Here is a 22,693-nt window from a genome sequence, read left to right as displayed (position 1 = left end):
TAAAAGAATTAAGGATATACCACATAAAAATATGCTGCTTTCGTATGTTGACTATTCTGAGCTGAAGGAACAGCAAATGCAGAGAGAAGCTTTTTCTGAACTCCCCTCATCTACCTAAAGACAGATGCTCCAAAAGGAACTCAATTATCATAAATCCTTTCTCTAGGAGTTTCATCAACAAAGTAGATGGATTCTTGCCACAGAAGAGGAGGCTAGAAGTTGAAACCACATCCAGACAAACTTTGTAACAAACTGTGATATCAACCATCTATTTTTTCTGACTCCATTCATCTTCCCTAAACATCATTTATTTTTCTTTTTTTAAAGATTTTATTTATTTATTTTTAGAGAGGGAAGGGAGGGGGAGAGAGAGAGAGAGAGAGAGACATCAATATGCGGTTGCTGGGGGCCGTGGCCTGCAACCCAGGCATGTGCCCTGACAGGGAATCAAACCTGTAACACTTTGGTTTGCAGCCTGCGCTCAATCCACTGATCTACGCCAGCCAGGGCTTACTTCATTTATTTTCCCCTGAATACCTGCATCTCCCTTCCCTTCCTCTATTAAGACTATGTATAATCTTCCAAATACTACTGCTTTTGAGGTGTTCACTTTTTCTGTAATGTCCTGGTGCTTGTAATATTAAAATTTAACAAATTTGTTTACCTTTCCTTCTGTCAATCTGTCTGTTGTCAATTTATTTCAAAGACCCAGATATAGAATCTGGGAGACTAGAGGGAAAATATTTCCTTTATATATACACACACAAATACACACACACATATATACATATAGATACACACATATGTATATATATATTAAGACAATGATTTTGCAACTGTCTTTGTTTCTCAAATTATATTTATTCTATTATAAATTAAGTAATTATATTGCAGTTTCTCTTTGGTTACCATCAGTAATATTTATTGACTCTGTAATGAATTTACATTTGTAGAAGTATAATGCTTGTTTGCTCACCTACTAGGCATTATAATCTATAGACAGTTTGCACCAACTGACAAGGACAGACTGAGTTTAAAAAGTCTCCATTTGATTTCTGGAATTAGGAGATGAATAGGGGCTTTCTCTGTCCACTCCTCTCATCAACCTGGTATTGCAGTACTTTGAGGAACAGGGCACTTAAAAAAAAGTCCCCATTTGTGTTGTAACTCATTCTGTTGCTGCTACCAAAAACATCTAATGGAAATAGTACTACTTGCATTTTATGGCTGTTCTTACGAGGCTGTCAACAAAATAAAATGGTGAAGCAAACCTAAGCTACAAAATCTAAGATGGTTATGAAAATATGATGTAGGTACCTAGCTATGGCACTGTCAGGGCCTGTTTTTTCCCCACTGATACTGCTGATGAGTTACATGCACAGTACATAATTTCAGTTAGTAGCAAATTATCTAGACTCTGACTTATTTATGGTATTGAGCAAGTATGTGCCATTCCTTTCAATTATTTTGTAGTCTGTGCAACATGCAGCAAACCTGCCAGGTACTTCATTGAAAAAGTCTCATTTTTGTCACAGCAAACTATGTGTCATGCAGATATTTATTAACAAATATTAAAATCATTATACTATCATTATTAACCCATCTGAACAAAATCACCCTTACCTAAAACAATCTGTAAGAATATTATGTCCTTTCTTGCATGCAATAATATACAAATGAAGAATTTTTTCTGCAATTTCAAAAGTACCCTAAAAACACAGTTTGAAATTTAGTTGTCATAAGTTAAGACCCTTGCTTAACGTCATGATCTATGATTAGTATAGTGTTTATAAATAAAATATGGTTATAAGAAAACACCCTTCTTCAGAATGATACATGTCTAATTTCTTAAAAACATAGTGGTTTGCAGACTGGTCTCTATTTTACAAAGATTAAAAATTAAATTATTTCATTTGACAGTTATACATACATTGATAATTTTTGTGGCTATAGGTAGAAAAGCAGATTGTAATAAATCCTCAGTTAATATTCCAGGAGGGGGAATATATTACTTAAGGTTAGCATTTCCCAGTCTCAGAAATGACTAGTTTTGAAGCAGACTAATTTATCTCTTTTTTCCATGATGTCATAATTTCTAGAAAGCAAATATAGGTAAATACATTTTTATCAGGAAACAACAAAAAAGTCTCCATTTAATAGTGCTTATTTAGTCTTAACTAAGGTTAGTAGTTTGTTAAGAAGCCAATATTAAAAAAACAGTCTATTAAGTGTCAAGTATTGTAATCGCTATTGGCAATACACAATGTTTTCTGTTTTAATATAAAACTGCTGGTTTCCATATATAAATTCTGCAACTTAATTCTTCACAAAATTCACTATTGTGCTAGTTTTCCATTTACTTTTTGGAATTTTTCAGATATCTAATCATTTTTGGAATTGGTGAAATTTCATGGCACTCACAGTTTAGGAGGCTAATTTGGGTAATCATACAAGTACCACCAATAGAAATATACCAAATATACTCTATGAGCCTATAAGGAAGATACCTTAGTGTGCTTAAGGGAATCTAAAAAGGCTTCATGGAGGAAGAGTAGTGTTTCCTTTTGTTTTGGTTGTGGTAGACAGATAAATGGCCACCCAAAGTGTCCACATCTTAATCTCTGAATCTATAAATATATTTACAAAATAAAAGAAACTTTGTATATATAACTAAGTGTTTTGAGATGTAAAGACAAAGGTCTGGTACACAGTTAAAAAGCTATAGATTTTAAACCTATTTACTGAATAGTAGTGACCAGAAAAAAATCCTGTTTTTCCTGGAGAAAATTTAGTGACTATACATACATCAGCTTAGGCTAAGCAGTGGAGCAGTGACTGTAGACTTTTTTATTGATAATTTGTATGAAACATTTGACTACTGTCACAAAATGAAAGTGAATGGCCCTCATTTAACACTTCAGAAAACTTTCAATTATATGTAAGTAGAAATGGAATTTATTTAGTTTCTCCCCTTTTTGAATAGTATTTAATAAATTAAGCTAGCTGGCATAACTGTGTTTGACATTGGCTATAGAGCATAACATATTGCTGAAATATTTTTATAGACAAGACATGAAGACAAAATGTTGAAATATATATCAAAATTTATGTGAACTATGATACTAGCAGGGAAGAATGAACACTTTACAAAGAAAGAAATGAAATAAAGTACTGATCTGAATTTTAAATATTTTGCTCCTACTGGCATGAATTTTAGATCTTTAGGGTTTATGGGGAAGCAATGAGTTAGAAAATGAAGTCTATCAGATAAGTTCAAGTATGAAGATGTTTTAAAAAATTACTTAGGAGGTAACTATTCATATCCTGTCTTCAAGGAGCACAGGTTAAGACAAAGGAAAATGAGTCATGCTGTCACAAAATGATTTCAGTGATACAAATAAGAGTAGTGGGCTGGGAATATGTACGAAGACCCTGAAACATTGATTTGAAAGAATATAGGCACGCCTATCTTCATTGCAGTGTTATTTACATAGCCAAGATTTGGAAGCAGCCTAAGGGCCCATCAGTAGATGAGTGGATAAAAAAGCTGTGGCACATTTACACAATGGAATACTACTCAGCTGTTAAAAAAAAAAAAAAAAAGGAAATCTTACATTTTGCAACAGCATGGATGGGCCTGGAGAGTATTATGCTAAGTAAAATAAGCCAGTCAGAGAAAGACAAATACCATATGATTTTACTTACATATAGATTCAATACATAGAATCTAATGAACAAAATAAACAAACAAAAGAGAAACAGAATCATAAATACAGAAAATACACTGAGAGCTGTTAGAGAGGAGGGGGCTTGGGTAAAAACTGTGAAAGGATTAAGCAAAAAAGAAAAAGAAATTTGTAGACACAGGCAAGAGTATGGTGATTACCAGAGGGCTGGAGAGTTGGGAAGGTAGAAGAGGGTAAAGGGCAGACAAATGATGATGGAAGGAAATGTCTTCAAGTGGTGAACACACAATGCAATAAAAAGATGATGTGTTATAGAATTTTACACCTGAAACCTATATAATTTTATGAACCAATGTCACCCGGTAAATTCAATAAAAATTAAAAAAACAGAGCAGCATATTATCCATTTGATTTTTAGTTAGTATTTCATCAAACACATTCGTTTGAAAATATAAAAATTAATATCTGTTCTCTTCCTTTTTATTTAACCAAGTTCATTTTTGGTTATCTAAATACATTTTTTTCTTATCCTGCAGTGTTCTAAAACCTATTATGTCAGGCACTCAACCATTCATTTCATTTAAAGCAGTAGTTCTTAACTTTATCAGACCAAATGTTGGTCTTTATAGTACTAAATTTTCAGTGCAGAAACTTTGGAGTTGAAGATCAGAATCAGAACTTTTCAAATGTTTCCATGGTAGTTTTGGAGCACAATTACTTACAGGAAAGCCTGAAGTAGAAAATCTGTAGCTAGTGGAATCTCTAATCCTTTCCATTTTGTCTTTGAAGAGGCGGAGTTAGTGCTGCTTATTTGCTGGGACTTTTGAGGAGTTAAGCAAGTGTCATTGGTGGAGATACAAGAACAAAAGAACAGAGAGAATTCAAGCTTCTTAATACAAGAATTATAGCAAGATGAGGGAAAAATAGGAAATCAACATAGACATAGGCAAGGCTGAAACATTTAATAGAGAAAGGAGTTTTATATTACCTTTCTACCTGTTAATGTTAAAAAAAGGGGTTAAGGATAGAAGGTAAGTAGTGGCAATGGTTCACAGCTAAGTCATCAGAAAGTCAAGGTCATCCTAAATGTGGGTAAGCACATAAGTATATAGGTATGGCTGTTCATTTTAACCAAACCAAATCAAACTTTACCTAAAACAACATTCAGCCTTGAGAATTCTGAGAAGTATGTCTAACATCTTCTAGCAAGTTAGGTTCAATTCCATTCAGAATTATGGTCCTAGTATCTTGAAACATGGTCTCTCCATTCTACCCGCACCACCCTTTCTGCTCCCTTCATGTGCTGCGCAAAGAACTGTAAATTAAGTATGAGTGAGGATAGTTTTTTACAGTAAGAAAAATTGAGACCTGAATTAACCTGAGTTATATTTACTTTTTTATATCATAGTTGGTAATTAAACATTATGGGAAGTACAATGCACAATTTTCTCACTTTCAACCTTTTCAAATAATACATATCCTTGATATTTTTCATAAGGTTATATATTATTTTTACTATAGCATCATAGTTTCCTAGTTTTTGAATGTGTCATGCTTTGTTCAACAAGCTCCCTATCGATGAAAATTTGTATTGTGTAGCAGGATATAGTCCTGATTCTTTACTCCATTTTAGAATTACCAAATACACATTCTGTCCTCATAGTATATGATGTATACTGACCTAATATTGATTTTGGCTTCGACTAGGTGATTTGATTTGATAAAGAGTATATTAGGGGGCTTGATGCAACTGAGGCTTGAGAAAAATTTACATATTTGGGCTTGCTGCCTTGTAAATCTGTGCCATGTAGCCCACAGGCCCAGGTGAGCAACAATGTAGGCAGCCGGCTCGTACTCACTTGTCATCTGGAACCAAGGCCAGATATGTCCTAGAAGACTAGCAAAACCATGAACAGGGAATCATCGAGTACTTTTATAAGCCACTGAGATTTGTTTTGATTTGTTACACAAAATTATTGTGACAATATTTCACTGATACAGATTCACATCTAAAAGTGGCTTGTTACAACGAATAGCACTGGCTTGTACTTTTTCTATGTTTTTCCAAGAGCTATTTTGGAATGGATCCCAAGAACTGGGATTGCTATGTCAAAGGGTAAATGCATATAGAAATGTACTGAATTTTTTACTTTCAGAAAATGGTAAAATCTATTTTAGTTTCTTACTTGTAATGTGCCTTTTTCTCAGAGCCTCATTGATGATGTTTTCAAACTTTGCCTTTAAATACTTCATTAAATACTTCAGTATTAATTAGAAAATTTGCATTTTTCTAATTATAAGCAAGACTGAGCCTCGTTATATGTGAGTGTAATACACACACAATGTTTTCTGTTTCAATATAAAAAGACTTCTTCTGTACATTAATATTATAACTTATTCAGTTATTGTGCTAGTTTTTCTATTTACTTTGTAATTTTCCAGATATATAATCATGTCAACTGCAAATATAGTTCATATCAGTATCAATTATTATGTGGTAAGACCATTTTAAAATTTACTCTTTGGCTTATCAATGTTCATTGATATCAAACATTTTATTTTTGAAACTTAAAAATGTCTTTTATTTTCCCATCTCTTTGCTATCTGAAAAATGTTATACTCAGGCATTATTACTATCTTTATTTCTTTATATTTAATTTTAACTTTTTGTGTAATTAATATCAAGGTAGAACTTACCTGACACTATTTTGTAAAATATTTTAATTAATGACCTCATGCTCTTGATTTGAAACTTGATAAATACATCTATAATATACAAAGAGAAAGCTACATTCTACAGAGATAATATACTTTACTCTTCTACCTTAATTTTTCCTAAATGTCCATTGCTTGTATTTATCTCATAATAATAAATAATAAAGTGCCAATCAACATTTTAGTTTTTAACTGAAAAATATTTTTATTATCCTATGGGTTTTTTAATTGAAGTCTTCTACTCTCTCTTATATGATTGTGTTTTTTCTAGAGTTATAAAACAATAAGATATGAGCAGATACATATTTCTTAAAACTTTCTAACATTGTCTTACTTTTTTAGGATATATAAAGTGTGAAATATAAACACTTAGATATCTGCTATCAATGAAGAAATGAATTCAAAATATTTTTTAAATGTTATTTTTTTTAGAACCTGATTTTCTCAGATGAGAGTTTTTGTATGGTATAAGAAAATTAAGTAGAGAAAAGATTAAATAAGTGATTTGGATGTTTGAATAGTTAGAAGCTATTATAATGATATTTAATATTTTTGGTCATCATAGCTTAACTATAGGCCCACTCAACATAATTCCAAGCTTTATCTTCTCCTTATACTCCCAACTCTGAATAAGTTTGCCTTGAGGGCTATGTAAAGAATAGTGTGTGCTAAGAAATTATTAACAATTTATTAGCACATGCCCTTTATTCTATAGAAAATTTCCTGAAGATTTCAAAACCACCTAAAAGTTCTCTATTCTTCCCCTAAGATTTATAAATTTTTGTCATTTAGATTCTAGAAGAAATTCCTTCAAAAGTAAGTCTTTTGTTGTTCAAGGGAATCATTTGTCTTTTGAAACAGCCCTGATTTAAACTGACTTACTTGTCCTCCTTTCTTAGAAAAGTTAGTGGGTTCATAGATATGTTTGATGAATTTCTGGCTGTAAAGAGGCCATTTGAGGTTGTAAAATGGAAATGGGAGCCCCTTGGGAAGTGGATGTGGATTTTCTTACATTTGAACTCTGTGTGGAGTTGGAAGAGGGTCCATGTCAAATTCTTTGTGTCATGTCACTTGATTTTTGCCTTTTAATAATAGTTTAAGATAGAGATTACTATTTGCTTTGATTGTTTGGTAGAACAGTCTCATTCAGTCATTTTGAATTTAGAGTTTCCAAAGTTGGAAGAATTTTGATAACTCTTTGGATTTCTTTAATGGCTGAAGGACTATTCATGTTTTTTTTTTCATTTCTTCTTGAATTTGGTTTAGTCAATTTCATTTTTTCCTAAAAATTTATACATTTCCTTGGGAATTGTCACACTTATTGGCATCTAATTGCTTATAATATTTTCTAAGTACCTTTACTATGTCTGACTGCAGTTCTATCTCCCTTTTCACTACTGAAATTCTTTATTTCTGCCTTTTTTTATCCAACAATTTTACTAGAGATCCATCAATTGTATTAGTCTGTTCAAAGAACCAATGCTTAGGTTTTGATCTAAGATTTATGAAAGTTTATTTTCTATTTTATTAATTTCTATGCATTATTATTTTTATTACTTATTTGCTACCTCCTTTAAATTTATTTTACTGGGTTTTTTTTCTTAAGTTTTTTAGCCCTTCTCATTTCTAAGGCAAGTATTCAAGATTAAAATGACTCCTTTAGTCTTTGGATTATTTAGCAATATATTTCTTAATTTCCAAAGATATAGGAATTTTCTGGCTATTTTTGAGTTATGGCTTAACTGAACTTCTGGACAGACACCATATTCAGTATGAATTCTATTTTTAAAATTTTTTGAGATGTGTTATATGGTCCAGTATATGGTCAATTTTTATATACACTTCCTATATGTTTGACAAGAATATGTTTATATTTTCAGCGCCTGACCACATGTCATACACTGTAGATTCTCAGAACATTATTTGATAAACTAAAAAAGAAAAAAGGGAAAGAATGCCTTCATCAGATATTCTACATCTACATCTACATTAATTGATCAAGAATACCAATTATACTTTTGATAAAATTTCTTTATATTTACAGATTTAGTTTGGCTTCCTGTTCTATTAATTAATGAGAGGTGTGTTGAAGGTACCATTATAATTGAAGATTTGAATTTTTTTGTGGACTTGTTAATTTTACCTCTTATACTTGACTATCTCTTCCCAGGAATACACAAATTTATATTAAGATTTAAAAATGTGATATATCTCTCATTTATCTTATTACATTATTATGGAGCTACCCTATTTATTTGAAGTAATGTTTATTCAATTAAGGGCAATTTTGTTTGATAGCAATATAGCAATAGAAGCATTTTTGTAGAAATAATGATGTTGATATATTAATTATTAATTTTCAAGTTTACATTTTTATGTTTTAGCTATGTCTTTTGCAATAACACACAGGATTTAAAAATTATTTTTCAGAATAGTCTAATGATTTTGAATTAACTGGGGAATTTAGTTTTTGTACATTTGTTGTAATGAATTACCTATATAGATTCATATCTAAAATGTGTTACTTTCTTTGTTTTAATTATCCAGCATTTATCCCCACTCAACCTCTCTCTCTCTTTCCCTTCCTATCTCTTTTATTGATTTTCCACTCATTTTATGTTTTTTCCTTCTACTGGTTTGGAATATTCATATGGTGTTCTAATTTTTCAGCAAGTCCCTGGGTAATAGCAACATGAATACTTGTGAAGGTCTAGAGTCAATCAATGGATACCCTTCTCTTGAAAAATACACTAACAATACTTTAATTGCATTCATCCATTTCCATCTTAGCATATAGTTTCATTCTATTGCATAAGAATTATATGGTTTATTACTATTGGTTTTTAAAAAGTTTTCAAACTATGTGATTTCAGTTTACCCACAGGTTTTAATTTTCTTCATTCTTCTTTACTATCCTGCATCACAGCCCTTTCTTCTGTTTAAAAAAAGCCTTTATATTTTTCTCTAACACAGATCAGCTGTAGTAAGCCCTTTGCAGTTTTGGTTTACTTGTTTGATCCACCCTACAAATTATTTCTAAAGATTAAATTTATTCTTTAGCTATAGTAATAATTATAATGACTTATGCAATATTTGAATTTCATTTTTGCAAACCTCTAAACCTTGTATTAAATTATTGGGGTTGGCATTATACAAGATTTCATCTATGATAATAAAAATATAATTTATAAAATATATATTCTGACTTCATAGAGATATTTAACAGTGTGATGCTGAATTGTATTGCCTTGTATTGATAAGGCATCAGGTAAGAAACTGAAATTGATTTCCTAAATATTATCTCTAAGCTTAAAATTTTACTCTTTGTATTGGAGAAACTTAATAGAACATACAAGATACATTAGAAATTTGATAGAAACCCAAGCCAACCACATAAATCGTGTATGCAATTTTATCCAACAACAAAATGAAACAGGATGGTGAAACATCCAATGTTTCTGAATAACTGTATAATCTTATCCTACTGTACTACCCTCTAGTTTTTTCGAGGAGACGGTTAAATTGCCTTTTAAACACCTTAAGTAATGTTGGCAAATCAGCCTCTCAAAGTAAAAGTTGTACATACTCCGAGAATATGTGATGACAACAGCAAAACACAGGGGTCGAGATCTAAGGCGCAGATTTGAGACATAAAAGCAGACATTGCTCTAGAGCAGGTGAAACAAGAAACAATCATACGATAAGTAAAGGCCTTCTAAACAATGTCTTCTTTTTTATAAACAATTATACACCGTTGATGACATCTAATTCAAATAAATGCAGGCCAAATCCATTTTGGGGCCTAATTTTTACTAATCTAAAAGATCATTTTTAATAGTTTAGTATATATATATTTACCTGTTAAATTTGGACTTTGACATCATGCAGGGCAAAGGCATTGTGCTTTTTGTTGTTATTTTGGGTTGGTCTTTGCTGTTCCTGGTAAAACCTTAGGTACTTTGTGCTCGCAAAGGCTTTTAACAATAAAATGTTTAAGTCCATATACTGGATATTGGCCTCTAATTTATGCAAATTTTTTGTCTGTCTTCATAATTTTCAGTTACACTGACTGTACAATTTGGGCTTATATAATTGACTTCAAAATAAAATTAATTTTCCTAAAGCTTTTGGCTTAAGTATTGCTACCCTAAACTAGATGCATTTTACTGATCACAATTTGTCTTCTAACACACTTTTTGTGTTTTAAGTGAGGTACAGTCATTTTGTTTTTCCTGTCATAAATGGCTATGATATAAAGCGTATTCTACTTTGGAGAGAATGGGTGAAACTATTTCTATGCACAAAGCACTTTAGCTGAAAGGTACTATGTTCCTGAAATGGGCTTCCTTTATTTATTGACTCACTACCTTATCATCATTTTTCTGAAGCACTTTTGATCTCTTTAATAAATATTGTGTTTTCATTTTGAAAATATTTACCATGCTGAAAAACTTTCCACTTAAGAAATTATCATAATGAGGGTTTTGTTTGAATAACCAATGATGAAACCTGCTCTCTGGACTCAGGCAAGTATCTAAGAATAAGACATGGGTTGTTGTGAGCACTGTCAAGTTGGTGAAAATAGCCAAAGTAATTAATGTACACTAAAGGAAAGGAGTGGTGGTAAATTTTGGAAAGGCAAGAGCATTTACAGTCTGAAATTAACCTTTGCCTTAGGGTGTCAAAGTAAGGGTGTCAAAAGCAGTTTTTCATGTATCACAAGAAAGAGGAAGTTAATTTTAAAATTCTGTTAATGATAGCTAGATAAGTGAAATTCAATATATCTCTTCTGAATGCATTAGCCTATGAATACTTTACTTAGGGTTCTCTTAGCTCAGTCCTGGGACTGATTAACAAATTATTAATAAGATAATGCATAGAACAGTATTTTGCACATAAGACATAGTACTACACATTTCATGATTTAACAAATTAAAAAAAAATCCGCTATCCCACAGTGACGAATTCAGAATTGACTCATTTTATGAACTCCCTGCCAGGGATGTTCAACCTTTTGGCATCTCTGGGCCACAATGGAAGAAGAATTGTGTTGGCCACACATTAAATACACAAACACTAATAAAAACGGGTGAGCAACAACAAAAAGTTTTTAAGTAAATGAAATGCATTCATAGCCACAGTGGACCTCATGCAGCACACAGGCTGTGGGTTGGACACCCTTGTAACCTGTCTAGACCATATGTGAGAGGTCTTGATGGCCCTGTTCTGACTTCCATTCTTATCAGGACTTACAGTCCTTGTAACTGCAGTGCAACATGCCTTGGAGATGGTGAATATTTTAAGAAGAGTTCATACACAGCTAAATGATTTGCACTTGCTCTTTCTTTAGTTACTCTTTTTTGCTTTTGTTTTTCATTTATAAATTCAAATGTCAACTTTTTTAAGCCAACTTCCCTAAATATTTCATATAAAGTAGCTATAACATCTAAACACTTTAATATATACTTTTATGTTTCTCAGGGTTTAGTGTCATCTCATATTGTCACATCCATATATTTGTTTAGTTTTATATTTTCTTTCCCCTCTATCTAGAGTGTCAGTAAGTTTGCTTATTTTATTCATCATGTTGGCATGGAGTATGTTGGCATGGAGTAGGCACAAAACTGGTATTTATTATATATAAGCATTTAAAATGTGCAATCACCCATAAAGCAGAAGGTAGAAAGCACATTTTCCAGAAGGAAGGCATCTATTAGTATTCCTTTTTTCGATATAATTTGTAACTCTACTAGTGAGTTTCTGACAGCAAAGGGAATGTCATCTATTTATTTATGTATGTATATAAATATTCTTCATGTTAATTCAGCTATTTACTCTAGGAAGATAATACTTTTGGACTATATTTAAACTGTCTTTAATGATATTTAGGATTCTGCCACTTAGAGAGGAGGTGGGAACTTTCTGTTTTGGAGTGAATAGATAGCATGCAAATGTATATTGAAAATATTTGGGGATTGAAGAAAATTGATTTGTTGATGTAGCAGTAGCAATGAGTTTAGAGAAAAGGGAAACCATTTTGATGATAAGTTGCATCTTAGAAAACTGGAAGCAACAATGTCTTCAATTTCTGAATGTTGACTTTGTAGCCTACTGTTTTGCCAAATTCATTTGTTAGGTCAAGTAGTATTTTGGTGGAGTTTATAGGATTTTCTATGTACAGTATCTTGTCATCAGCAAACAGTGACAACATTATTTCCTCCTTTCCAATTTGGAAGCCTTTTATTTCTTTTTCTTGTCTGATCACTGGGGATAGAACTTCTAAAGCTATTTTGAATACAAGTGGTAAAAGTGGACATCCTTGTCTTGCTCCTGATCTTAGTGGGAAAGCTTTTAGTTTTTGTCTGTTGAGTATGGTGTTGGAAGAATTAACATCATTAAAATATCTGTACTACCCATCCAAAGCAATCTATAGATTCAAAACAATCCCTCTCAAAATATCAATAAAATATTTCATAGATATTGAGAAAATATTTCAAAAATTTATATGGAACCATACATAAGTGACCCTGAATAGCCTCATCAATTTTGAGAAAGAAGAACAAAGAGAGATCACAATACCTGAAATAAAACTATTATTAAGGCCAATGTAATCAAAATAGTCTGTAACTGGCATAATAACAGACACATAAATCAATGGAATAGAATAGAGAGCCCAGAAATAAACCCATATCAATACAGTCTGTTAATATTTGACAAAGGGGGCAGGAACATAAAGTGGAACAAAAAAATCTTCTTCAATAAATAGTGTTTGGAGATCTGGACAGGTACATGAAAAAAAAATAAATTAGACCAACAAGTTACACCATACACTAAAATAAACTAAAAATGGATAAAGGGCTTAAATATAAGTTGTGACACCATAAAAGTCCTAGAGGAGAACATAGGCAGGAAAATTTCAGCTATTCTACACAGCAATGTTTTATCCATGAGGGCAATATCCATGAGGGCAAGGGATATAAAGCAAAGAATAAACAAATGAGACTATATAAAAATAAAAAGCTTCTGCACAGCTAAAAAAATCAATAAAATGGAAAGGGAACCAACTATATGTGAAAATATTTTTGCCAATGATACCTCAGAAAAGGGTTTGATCTCCAAAATATATAAAGAACTCACACAACTCCACACCAGAAAAACAATCCAATTAAAAATGGGCAAATGACCTGAACAGACACTTCTCCAAGGAGGACAAACATAGGGTCCATTGATGCACACACACAAAAAATGCTCAGCATCACTAACCATTAGAGAGATGCAAATTAAAAACCACAATGAGATACCACCTCACACTGGTCAGAATGGCCATTATTAATAAGTAAGCAAATAAAAAGTGCTGGAGAGGTTGTGGAGAAAAGGGAACCCTAGTATGCTGTTAGTGGGAGTGCAGACTGGTGCAGCAACTGCTGGAAACAGTGTGGAATTTCCTCAGGAAACTAAAGATGGAAGTGCCTTTCAATCCAGTGATCCCACTGCTGGACTATATCTCAGTAATCCTGAAACACCAATTCAAAAAACCTATGTACCACAATGTTCATACCAGCATTATTTGTAATAACCAAGTCCTGAAAACAGCCTAAATGCCCATCAGCAAATGAGTGGATCAAAAACTGGTACACTTACACAATGGAATACTACACAGCAGAAAAAAAGAAGGAATGCTAATTAATTGTCTTGACAGTGTGGATGGAACTGGAGAGCACTATGCTAAGTGAGGTAAGACAGACAATGATAGACAAATACCGTATGATCTCACCTATAAGTGGACCCTAGTCAATAATACAAACCAATGAGCAAAACTAAACCAGAGACTTGGAAATAAGGAATAAACTCAGTTACCAGAATGGAGGGAGGATGAGGCTAATGAGAGAACGAAGGGGAAGAGGCAAGCAAAAATATACAAATAGAGAACTCATGGGCAAGGACAGTGGTGGGGAGTTGACTGTGGGTATGGGGGGGGTGGGTTACGGGAGAGCAATGGAGAAAAAGGCAGGACAACTGTAACTGAACAATAAATAAATAAAAGAAAACTAGAAGCAAACTACTCAGTAGACAATGAAGCTAAATAAGTAAGAATGAATATAATTGGACATGTGGTTATTTTGTTAGAATTAATAAAAACCAAGGTATTATTTTTAAATCTTTCTATTATTCCATTTCCAAGAAGACTTACCAGCATGAATTATCACTGCCAAGACCCATTTATTGATTTATTTCTCCCATTAATTTGTTTTGTATCAATTCCAGGTAGTTTGTAAGAAATAATTAGCACTTATACTTCTGCAATAAAATATTAAGAAATGGTTGATTTTGAGTCAAATTCTCCTTGGATTTGATAAGCTAACAATAATAAATGACTTTACAGAAGACAAACTGATTGATTAGGAGTTTATTGACACTAAAAAATTCTATCCTTTTGCAATAGCATGGATAGACCTGGAGAACATCATGATAAGTGAAATAAGCCAGTCAGTAATTGATTTCCATATGATTTCACTTGTATGTAGACTCTAATGAACAAATTGAACTAACAAGCAAAATAGAGACAGACTCACAGAGAGCAGGATGACAGATAAGGGTGAGGGTTAGGGTAGTGAGTGGAGGGATTGAGTAAAAAGGAAAAAGGACTCATGGACACAGACAACAGTGTGGTGATTGTGGGGGTCTGGGGGAGGGGAGTGTAAGGGGGTTAAATGGTAATGCAAAAAAGCAATAAAATTTTTTAAAAATTGTATTATCACACTTAACAATTTTAAAAAGTGATTAAAATTATTGCATGGTAATGATAAACTATTATTTTGTGTACACTATGGCACATGAGATGAATTGCCTAGAATGGATTTGGGTTGGTAGTGATGTATGGTGAATGAGATGTATATGTTTTAAATGAGAAGTCATATGTCATAAAAATCCTCTGGTGTAATTGTATTTAAAAGGTTAATAGGGGAAATAATTTTACATTTTCTACCAAGATTATTAAAAATGGGCCAGTTGTAGAGAGAGATTATCTTTTGAATTAGTCACTGATTATCAGTTACTTTACAGAGAATGTCAGTTTTAGAAAAGTAAATAGATAGTAATTTGTTTCAGTGTCTATAACATTTTCAGAGATGGCTTAAGGCTGTTAATTTCTGCAGTGTATAATATTGTACATACTCTACTAATTCCTTAAGAGATTAGACTGATTTGTAAATAAAATCCCTTTTCAAATGTCATCTCTGAATAAGTAGCGTATGGTGAACTCTTATAATATGATGACTGCACTTTTTGCCATTTTAGTTGCATGGGGAGAAATAAAATCAAGATATTAAAAATTACAGTATTCTTGATAATAGAAATGGGAATGGAAATTGGTATGACCACAGTTACAGTAGTAAGCAATAGTTACATAAGTAGTATGCAGTGTAATATTAGTTCCAGCTTGTTTAGTGCATTCTATTAGACAGGTTCTTTCAGACATAACCTCTAGTTCTCAAAACAATCTTGCAAGATAAATAAGATTATTCAAATTATTGGAGTAGAAATTCCAAAGAGATATAATATCTTGTCTTTTGTCTTACATTTAATATGTGACAAAGGTATAATTTTAACCCAGGTCTCTCTCAACTCTAAATATGCTCTTAAAGATTCAAGTATAGTTAATGGCTCTGAGGCATTAAATTTCATTAATATATACTTCTTAGGATATTTATAATAATAAAATAAGACAGATGCATATAAAGTACTGAGTACAGGGTCTTTCCATAGAAAGTACTGAATAAATATGTTATCTTTATTATTAATATAATTATGATAGCTTTCATATTTTATTTTGAAGCAAATCAACTACTCAGGTTTTCAATTTACCTCTAACTATTGTGCTTCTTATCTTGAGTAACATCTTCCTAATTCATTTGAAATTATAATTTGCCTAAATATAAAGAAAAATACTAGTACATTGACATGGACACCTGCCCACAGTGTCTGCGAGTTATGGATGAGACAAAATAAATTCACACAGACTACTGAGTCCTGTGGAGGAAAAGGGATGGTGCGACTTCTCTCTCAAGAGGAGAGTGCCCTGACCCTTGCCTTGAGAAGTTTTTATTGGATTCAATACTTGGTATATATGTAAAGCTCATTAATCATTATCAGGAAGTAAGGATCAAACACTAGATAACATAAAAAGAACTCTGAGGGCCTATTTTGAGTCAGGGTCAGATAGTTAAATGGCCATAAAACTTTGGTGAACAAACTCACTTCCTGCTTGGACCCTTATCATTTAATTGAGAGCATTCTAAAGAAAGCACTTTTCACAGGATTTTACATATTCTTTCTTAGGCCTGATTACCCTAGGGAACCCGCTCTTTCCAACACAGGGCTGCACCCACCACCAGCATTGTTTCAGGCTTAAGGCATTGTTTCAGGCTTAAGGCATTGTTTCAGGCTTAAGTCAGGCAGGGGACTTAAGGCAGCCAAGAGATTACACTTCTTGAAGACAGAATGAGGACTGAGGCTATGTCAAAGCCAAGGGGCAAAGGTCCATCATCCCTTTTCTGTAGCCCCCAAGTCCTTTCCTGGGGGCCCCTGTGATCATGCCTGTCTTAGATCATTCCCCCCTTGGGGAATCTTACCAGTTATTGGCTAACCAATCAAGCACTGGAGACAAGGCAGGGTGAAGGAAAAGAGGCAGAGGTGGCGCCCCTGCCAGGGAGATAAGCTTTGTCTCCTTAGTGGTTTATGGTCAGAAGGTCACTCACTCAGCCTCAGCCATGGGGGAGTGGGGGTGTGACAGCTTCTGAAACCAGGCAGGGCAGTTCCCAACAGTACATCAATGCTATATATTGTTTCTTGAGCTTATAGTTTTATGAAATATATTGAGTGTTGTTATATTTTATTGGTTTTCCATTAACTATGTTTTATAGAGATTACTGTGTTGCCATAAGAACATGGCATTCAGCCACAGGAAACAATAAACAGTTCAGAGAAAAGAGAAACGACGATGAGATGATCCTCATTATTCTAAATTATTGTTTTACTTTTCCAGTAGCTTTGGCTGCTACTGACAATACCTGTAACACATGATTTCCCCCCCGATTGTTGTGCATTTATCAAAATAACAGTCATTAAGTGCAGCATACAGTCTTAGATGTTGAGTCTCTACTTAACAACAGACCACAAGGAAAATTCAAATAGAGCTTACTACTCACAAATCTTTGAGGAAGTACCATGGACCCCTTGAGGAACCACATGGGGAGATTAAGGCAGAGTACAGACAAGAAGAGAGACAGAACCTGGGACACCATGTTTTGTTAGTGTGCATGGGTGATGTGCTTTGGGATTTCAAGGGTAAGGTGGATTGGTCACATTAAACCAAAAGTGTGGGGTTTGATGTGCTTCATGATGGTCTCATTTAAGGGAAGCATAAGGTGTAGCCCATGGGAGGCAGGGGAGGTTGTTGATCATAACGGCTGTTGGGGAAGTTATATCAGTAACTCACATTTGCTTATGACTCTTTAGGTTGCTGTATGGCTATGTAACTGCATGAGGGGCTAGTGTCAGATTCAAGTAACTGCAGGCCACTTGGCCTAACAAAATGTCTGATGAGGCAGCAACACCACAGAGTAGTTTAGCTAAAGTCTCTTCACCCATGTATTACTTCTGATTTTTCTACAAATGCATTTGTGAGTTTACATAATTGGTCTTTGCTTATATAAAATAAATTAGGGTTTATAAAATAGAGAAATGAGAGGATGTATTGAAGTAGTTAGGATGCTTTGAAGTATTTAGTAAGATTCTTTAAATCACAAAGATTTATTTAGAGTCTTTAGGATATGTGAAGACCACAAGTTCATTTAAATGATATTTCAACTTACTTATTCAACACTTTATTTAAAAATGAGCCATCAGTCAAAATGAGGCATAGTTATGTAAGTAATATGAAAAAATAAAATTGTTTAATAGATTTTCTAGAAAAGTCCATGGTACCATGTGTAATGCAAAGAACACTATAATTGGACTTGAGTTACTTACAACATCAGCTCTGTTACTAATTAACTGCTTCTAACAGGGAAATCATTTAACTTCAGCTGCCTTATCTGAACCACAAAGTAGTTGAAATAAATGTTTGGTTACCAAACTATTAGGAGCCATAATATGCTCTTCAGAATTATGTAGGCACTTGCCACAAGTGTGGAGTAAAGTGAGATTTTTGGATATCCAACGGTTCTTTTTGAATTCATACAACACAATTCTGCTCTCATCTGATGTAGTGTGGATCCCAGAATATTTTCATTTGTAAGAAGAGGCACTACTAATAGTATGTGAAAAACAACTTGATTTCTAAGTGATGCAGACCCCGGCTCATGGGGTCTGCATCATTATGGATGAAATGAGACATTCACATGGACTACCGAGTCTGGTGGAGGAAAAGGGACAGCATGACTTTTCTCTCAAGGGGAACAAAAACCTCAGCCCTTGCTCCAATGAGCTTTTATTGGCTTACTGGGAACATTACAAGAAGGTCCTCATTAACTATGCACAGGCTTGCTTTAGGTGGTTACCTTTTACAGAAAACAAGGGAGCCAAACAGAAGAGGGATTTTTGCAAATGAAAAGGCAAAAGCCGTTGGACCAGTTATACTCATCCTTGGAAGGTTTAGCATGGATTTTAGGAAGTTGCTTTGCAGTAAATGTACCAATTCAGGGTGAGGGAGTTTTAGTGAAAAGCAAGACTCATAGTGGCTTAGGTACATTGCAGGCCTGATTCCCCACAGGAGAACCTATCCGTGGGCATGGATCCTGTGCATCTCTGAGTGGGAGCTGGGCCCACGCCATGCAGAGTGGCCTTCCACACTAAGGTCATTTCCACCACTGCTTTATTTTCCATTAGCCCAAATGGTGGGATTGATATGAAAGTGCATATTAACTTTGAGAAAGTGTATTTTGTTTTCAGAAAATAATTTATTAGGAAAAAAACTTTATGTAACTGTTTTGCAAAGTAGTTATGAACAGTTGAGAATTTTGAGAGCCAGAAAAATTCATGCCCTTTCACAATTTTCTCTTTATACATATGGTCTATTTCTTGCTGTTTCAAAAATTAATCCTGATGTTTTAGAGATTATAGTGAAATATTTACCCATGAAAAGGTGTTATATTTGGCATTTGCTTCAAAATAATTAGGGATGTGGCTAAATGAGTTGGGTATAGATAAAACCAGATGGCTCCCAAGTTGATAATTGTTGACATTGGCCAATGGGCAAATGGGGTTTCACTGTAATATTATTGAAACATTCACATATGTTTGATTTTTCTATTGGAATACATTTTTAAAGATTCTACTTAAAAATAATTTTGTTCATTTATTACAAGAGTGTTCATACTGTAGCCAGGAACAATTACCAATCCACTTAGGTTTCAGGAAGCAGATCTGTGTCATGAGATTTTACTGTCTTAGGTGGTATTTCTTTTTGTTCAGCCAAGTTACACTGCACCTTTTATTTTTGCTGTTAATGCACAGATGTAGACATAAAGAAATTTTAGATGAGCCATTAAAATCACCTTTGCTCATTTCCCACTCAGATACATATACTTTTAAGTTAATTTAACAATTAACAATTATTTTCTAGCCCTGGCTGGCGTAGCTCAGTGGATGGAGCACGGGCTGGGAACCAAAGTGTCCCAGGTTCGATTCCCAGCCAGGGTACATTGCTGGGTTGCAGGCCATAACCCCCAGCAACCGCACATTGATCTCTCTCTCTCTCTCTCTCTCTCCCCCCCTCCCTTCCCTCTCTAAAAATAAATAAATAAAATCTTTAAAAAAAAAAAACAATTATTTTCTTAGTTTAGTTATAGACATCTACACATTTAAAAAAACAGTTTTAATAGTGTAAAATGTCTCCTGGTAGACTATTAGACTCTGCTGTATCATTTGCAGGCATGTAAAATTACTGTATATTTATACTTTCTACTTCTACTGAAAACATGAATTTTAGTGTTATTATGGTTCTGGTCTTGAATGTGGTGTTCCCACTTGTACAGTCACTGAATCGGTCTTCTCTCAATTCAGAAATCTGGAAAATTGAAACCATTTTGCCTTTACTTTTAAACATTGCTTCATTTCTTTGTCATTTTGAGACTGCTCTATTATGTGGCTCTGTCTGATAGATGACCAGATGGTCCTATTGAAAAGCTTCAATTTATCCTAAAGTGAAACTCTAGTGAAAAGAACTTTAGGAAAATTTACACTACTGAAAGTTGGGTTTTAAAAACTGTCTGTTGTTACATTTACATCAGATATATTTATAAATCATCATCTTTATTTTCAAAGTAATTAAGGGAAATCTTGTTCAATGATTGCGTCTTCCCTATAAATCGAAGCTAACATGCAATAATATATCCCTATTCATTATAAGGAAATAATACATTTAAGTCATTAAGTGTAAATTGTTTTTTGACATTTATGCTATATAATTTATAAATTGCAATATTTATTGGTATAGAATTTAGAATGTTTTAATATTTCTGCATTGAGTTGGGGAAATCTTGTACTTGAAAATTGGACACAAGAAATCCAACACCCATGGCATATGCTACTGTTACTCTGACCTGTCCACCCCAGTCCACACCTATGGTCTTATAGTCCTCTGATGACCAGGTATCAGAAGAGGAAAAATACTGAATTTGGTTCATGAATGCGTCAAATAGGTACCTAAGTTCAGCCATATATGCTTGAATGGATTACTACTACACAACAGTTCTTAAGGTTGATCTTGAAGGAAAGTAGTGAGAAAAAATTCCCCCAGTCAACAGGAATTATAGAGGTGACTGTAGTCATCCAATGTACATGAAAATAAAAGTGGCCTGGTGTTAGTATTTATATTTTATGGGTCTTGACAAATAGCTTGCTTGGCTGTCCCTGAACCTTGAAGAAGAAAGATTTAAAAATAGAATGTCTTGGCTAGGAGACTTCAGTCTGCCTCTGCCATTAGCCACTCACATTCTGTCACAATGGGCTCAGGAACAGAAAAGCCACAGTGGCAGACGACGGCCCTACCATAATGGGATCCCACTCAGTAAAGCTGGTTAAACTCTGGTCCTGGCAGCTGCAGCGCTGAACCGGCAGCACTCACCCTCCAGCTCCCAGTACCTCCACTCAGCCCTGAGCCTGCCGTCCTGCCGTCCTGCCCTCGGCACCACTATGATGGAACAGGTCATTTCCTTCGCCAAAGACTTCCTGGCTGGAGGCGTCACAGCCGCCATCTCCAAAACGACCGTGGCCCCGATTGAGCGGGTCAAGCTGCTACTGCAGGTGCAACATGCCAGTAAGCAGATCACGGTGGACAAGCAGTACAAGGGCATTGTGGACTGCATCTTGCGTATCCCCAAGGAACAGGGTGTGCTGTCCTTTTGGAGGGGCAACCTGGCCAATGTCATCTACTACTTCCCTACGCAAGCCTTCAACTTTGCCTTCAAGGATAAATACAAACAGGTCTTCCTGGGGGGCGTGGACAAGCACACACAGTTCTGGAGGTATTTTGCTGGCAACCTGGCCTCCGGTGGGGCAGCTGGAGCCACCTCCCTTTGCTTTGTCTACCCCCTGGATTTCGCCAGAACCCGTCTGGCTGTTGACGTGGGGAAATCTGACATCGAGCGGCAGTTTAAAGGCCTGGGACACTGTCTGGTGAAGATCATAAAGTCTGACGGCATCCGTGGCCTGTACCAGGGCTTCAACGTCTCCGTGCAGAGCATCATCCTCTACCGGGCTGCCTATTTCGGCTTGTATGACACGGCCAAAGGCATGCTCCCTGACTCCAAGAAGACACACATCGCAGTGAATTGGACCATTGCACAGATAGTGACGGCTGTGGCAGGCTTGGCCTCCTACCCCTTCGACACCGTGCGGAGGCGGATGATGATGCAGTCTGGGCTCAAAGAAGCTGAGATCATGTACAGGGGGACTGTCCACTGCTGGAGGAAGATCTTCAAGGATGAGGGATGCAAAGCCTTCTACAAAGGCGCCTGGTCCAATGTCCTCAGGGGCATGGGCGGTGGCTTTGTGCTGGTCCTTTACGACGAGCTGAAGAAATTCATCTAGGGGTGTCCCCTGGTCTAGACACAGGGACCTGGAGAATCATGTAGAATCCTTCACTGTTTCAGACCATTGACCTTCCAGAAATTCCAGTCTTTCCCTGGCCAGGTCACATGTGAAAGGCTGGGGAGGACTCTAGAACTGGGTTCATTGTGATCACAACTGACACCTTGATTCCATTCACTGATTACAGAGGGAGGGGAATC

The 22,693-nt window shown here is 34.7% G+C and overlaps 1 protein-coding gene across 1 annotated transcript; it reads left to right on the top strand.

Moving 5' to 3' along the window:
• Positions 1 to 21,596: 21,596 nt before the first annotated feature.
• Positions 21,597 to 22,493, top strand: LOC123811817 (ADP/ATP translocase 3-like). Its single transcript, XM_045828314.1, has one exon. It carries the CDS (start codon positions 21,597 to 21,599, stop codon positions 22,491 to 22,493), a length of 897 nt encoding a protein of 298 aa, XP_045684270.1.
• Positions 22,494 to 22,693: the final 200 nt, after the last annotated feature.

The sequence above is a fragment of the Phyllostomus hastatus genome, unplaced genomic scaffold, assembly GCF_019186645.2.
Source record: "Phyllostomus hastatus isolate PE091 unplaced genomic scaffold, TTU_PhHast_1.1 phas_scaffold_78, whole genome shotgun sequence".
In the NCBI taxonomy this organism is placed as follows: domain Eukaryota; kingdom Metazoa; phylum Chordata; class Mammalia; order Chiroptera; family Phyllostomidae; genus Phyllostomus; species Phyllostomus hastatus.
The sequence above is the reverse complement of the archived record's forward strand: the minus strand, read 5'-3'. Positions and strand labels throughout refer to the sequence as shown.

Bases quoted from the DNA above. Each gene is read 5' to 3' on its own strand.
- LOC123811817 (XM_045828314.1), top strand. From the start codon at position 21,597: ATGATGGAACAGGTCATTTCCTTCGCCAAAGACTTCCTGGCTGGAGGC.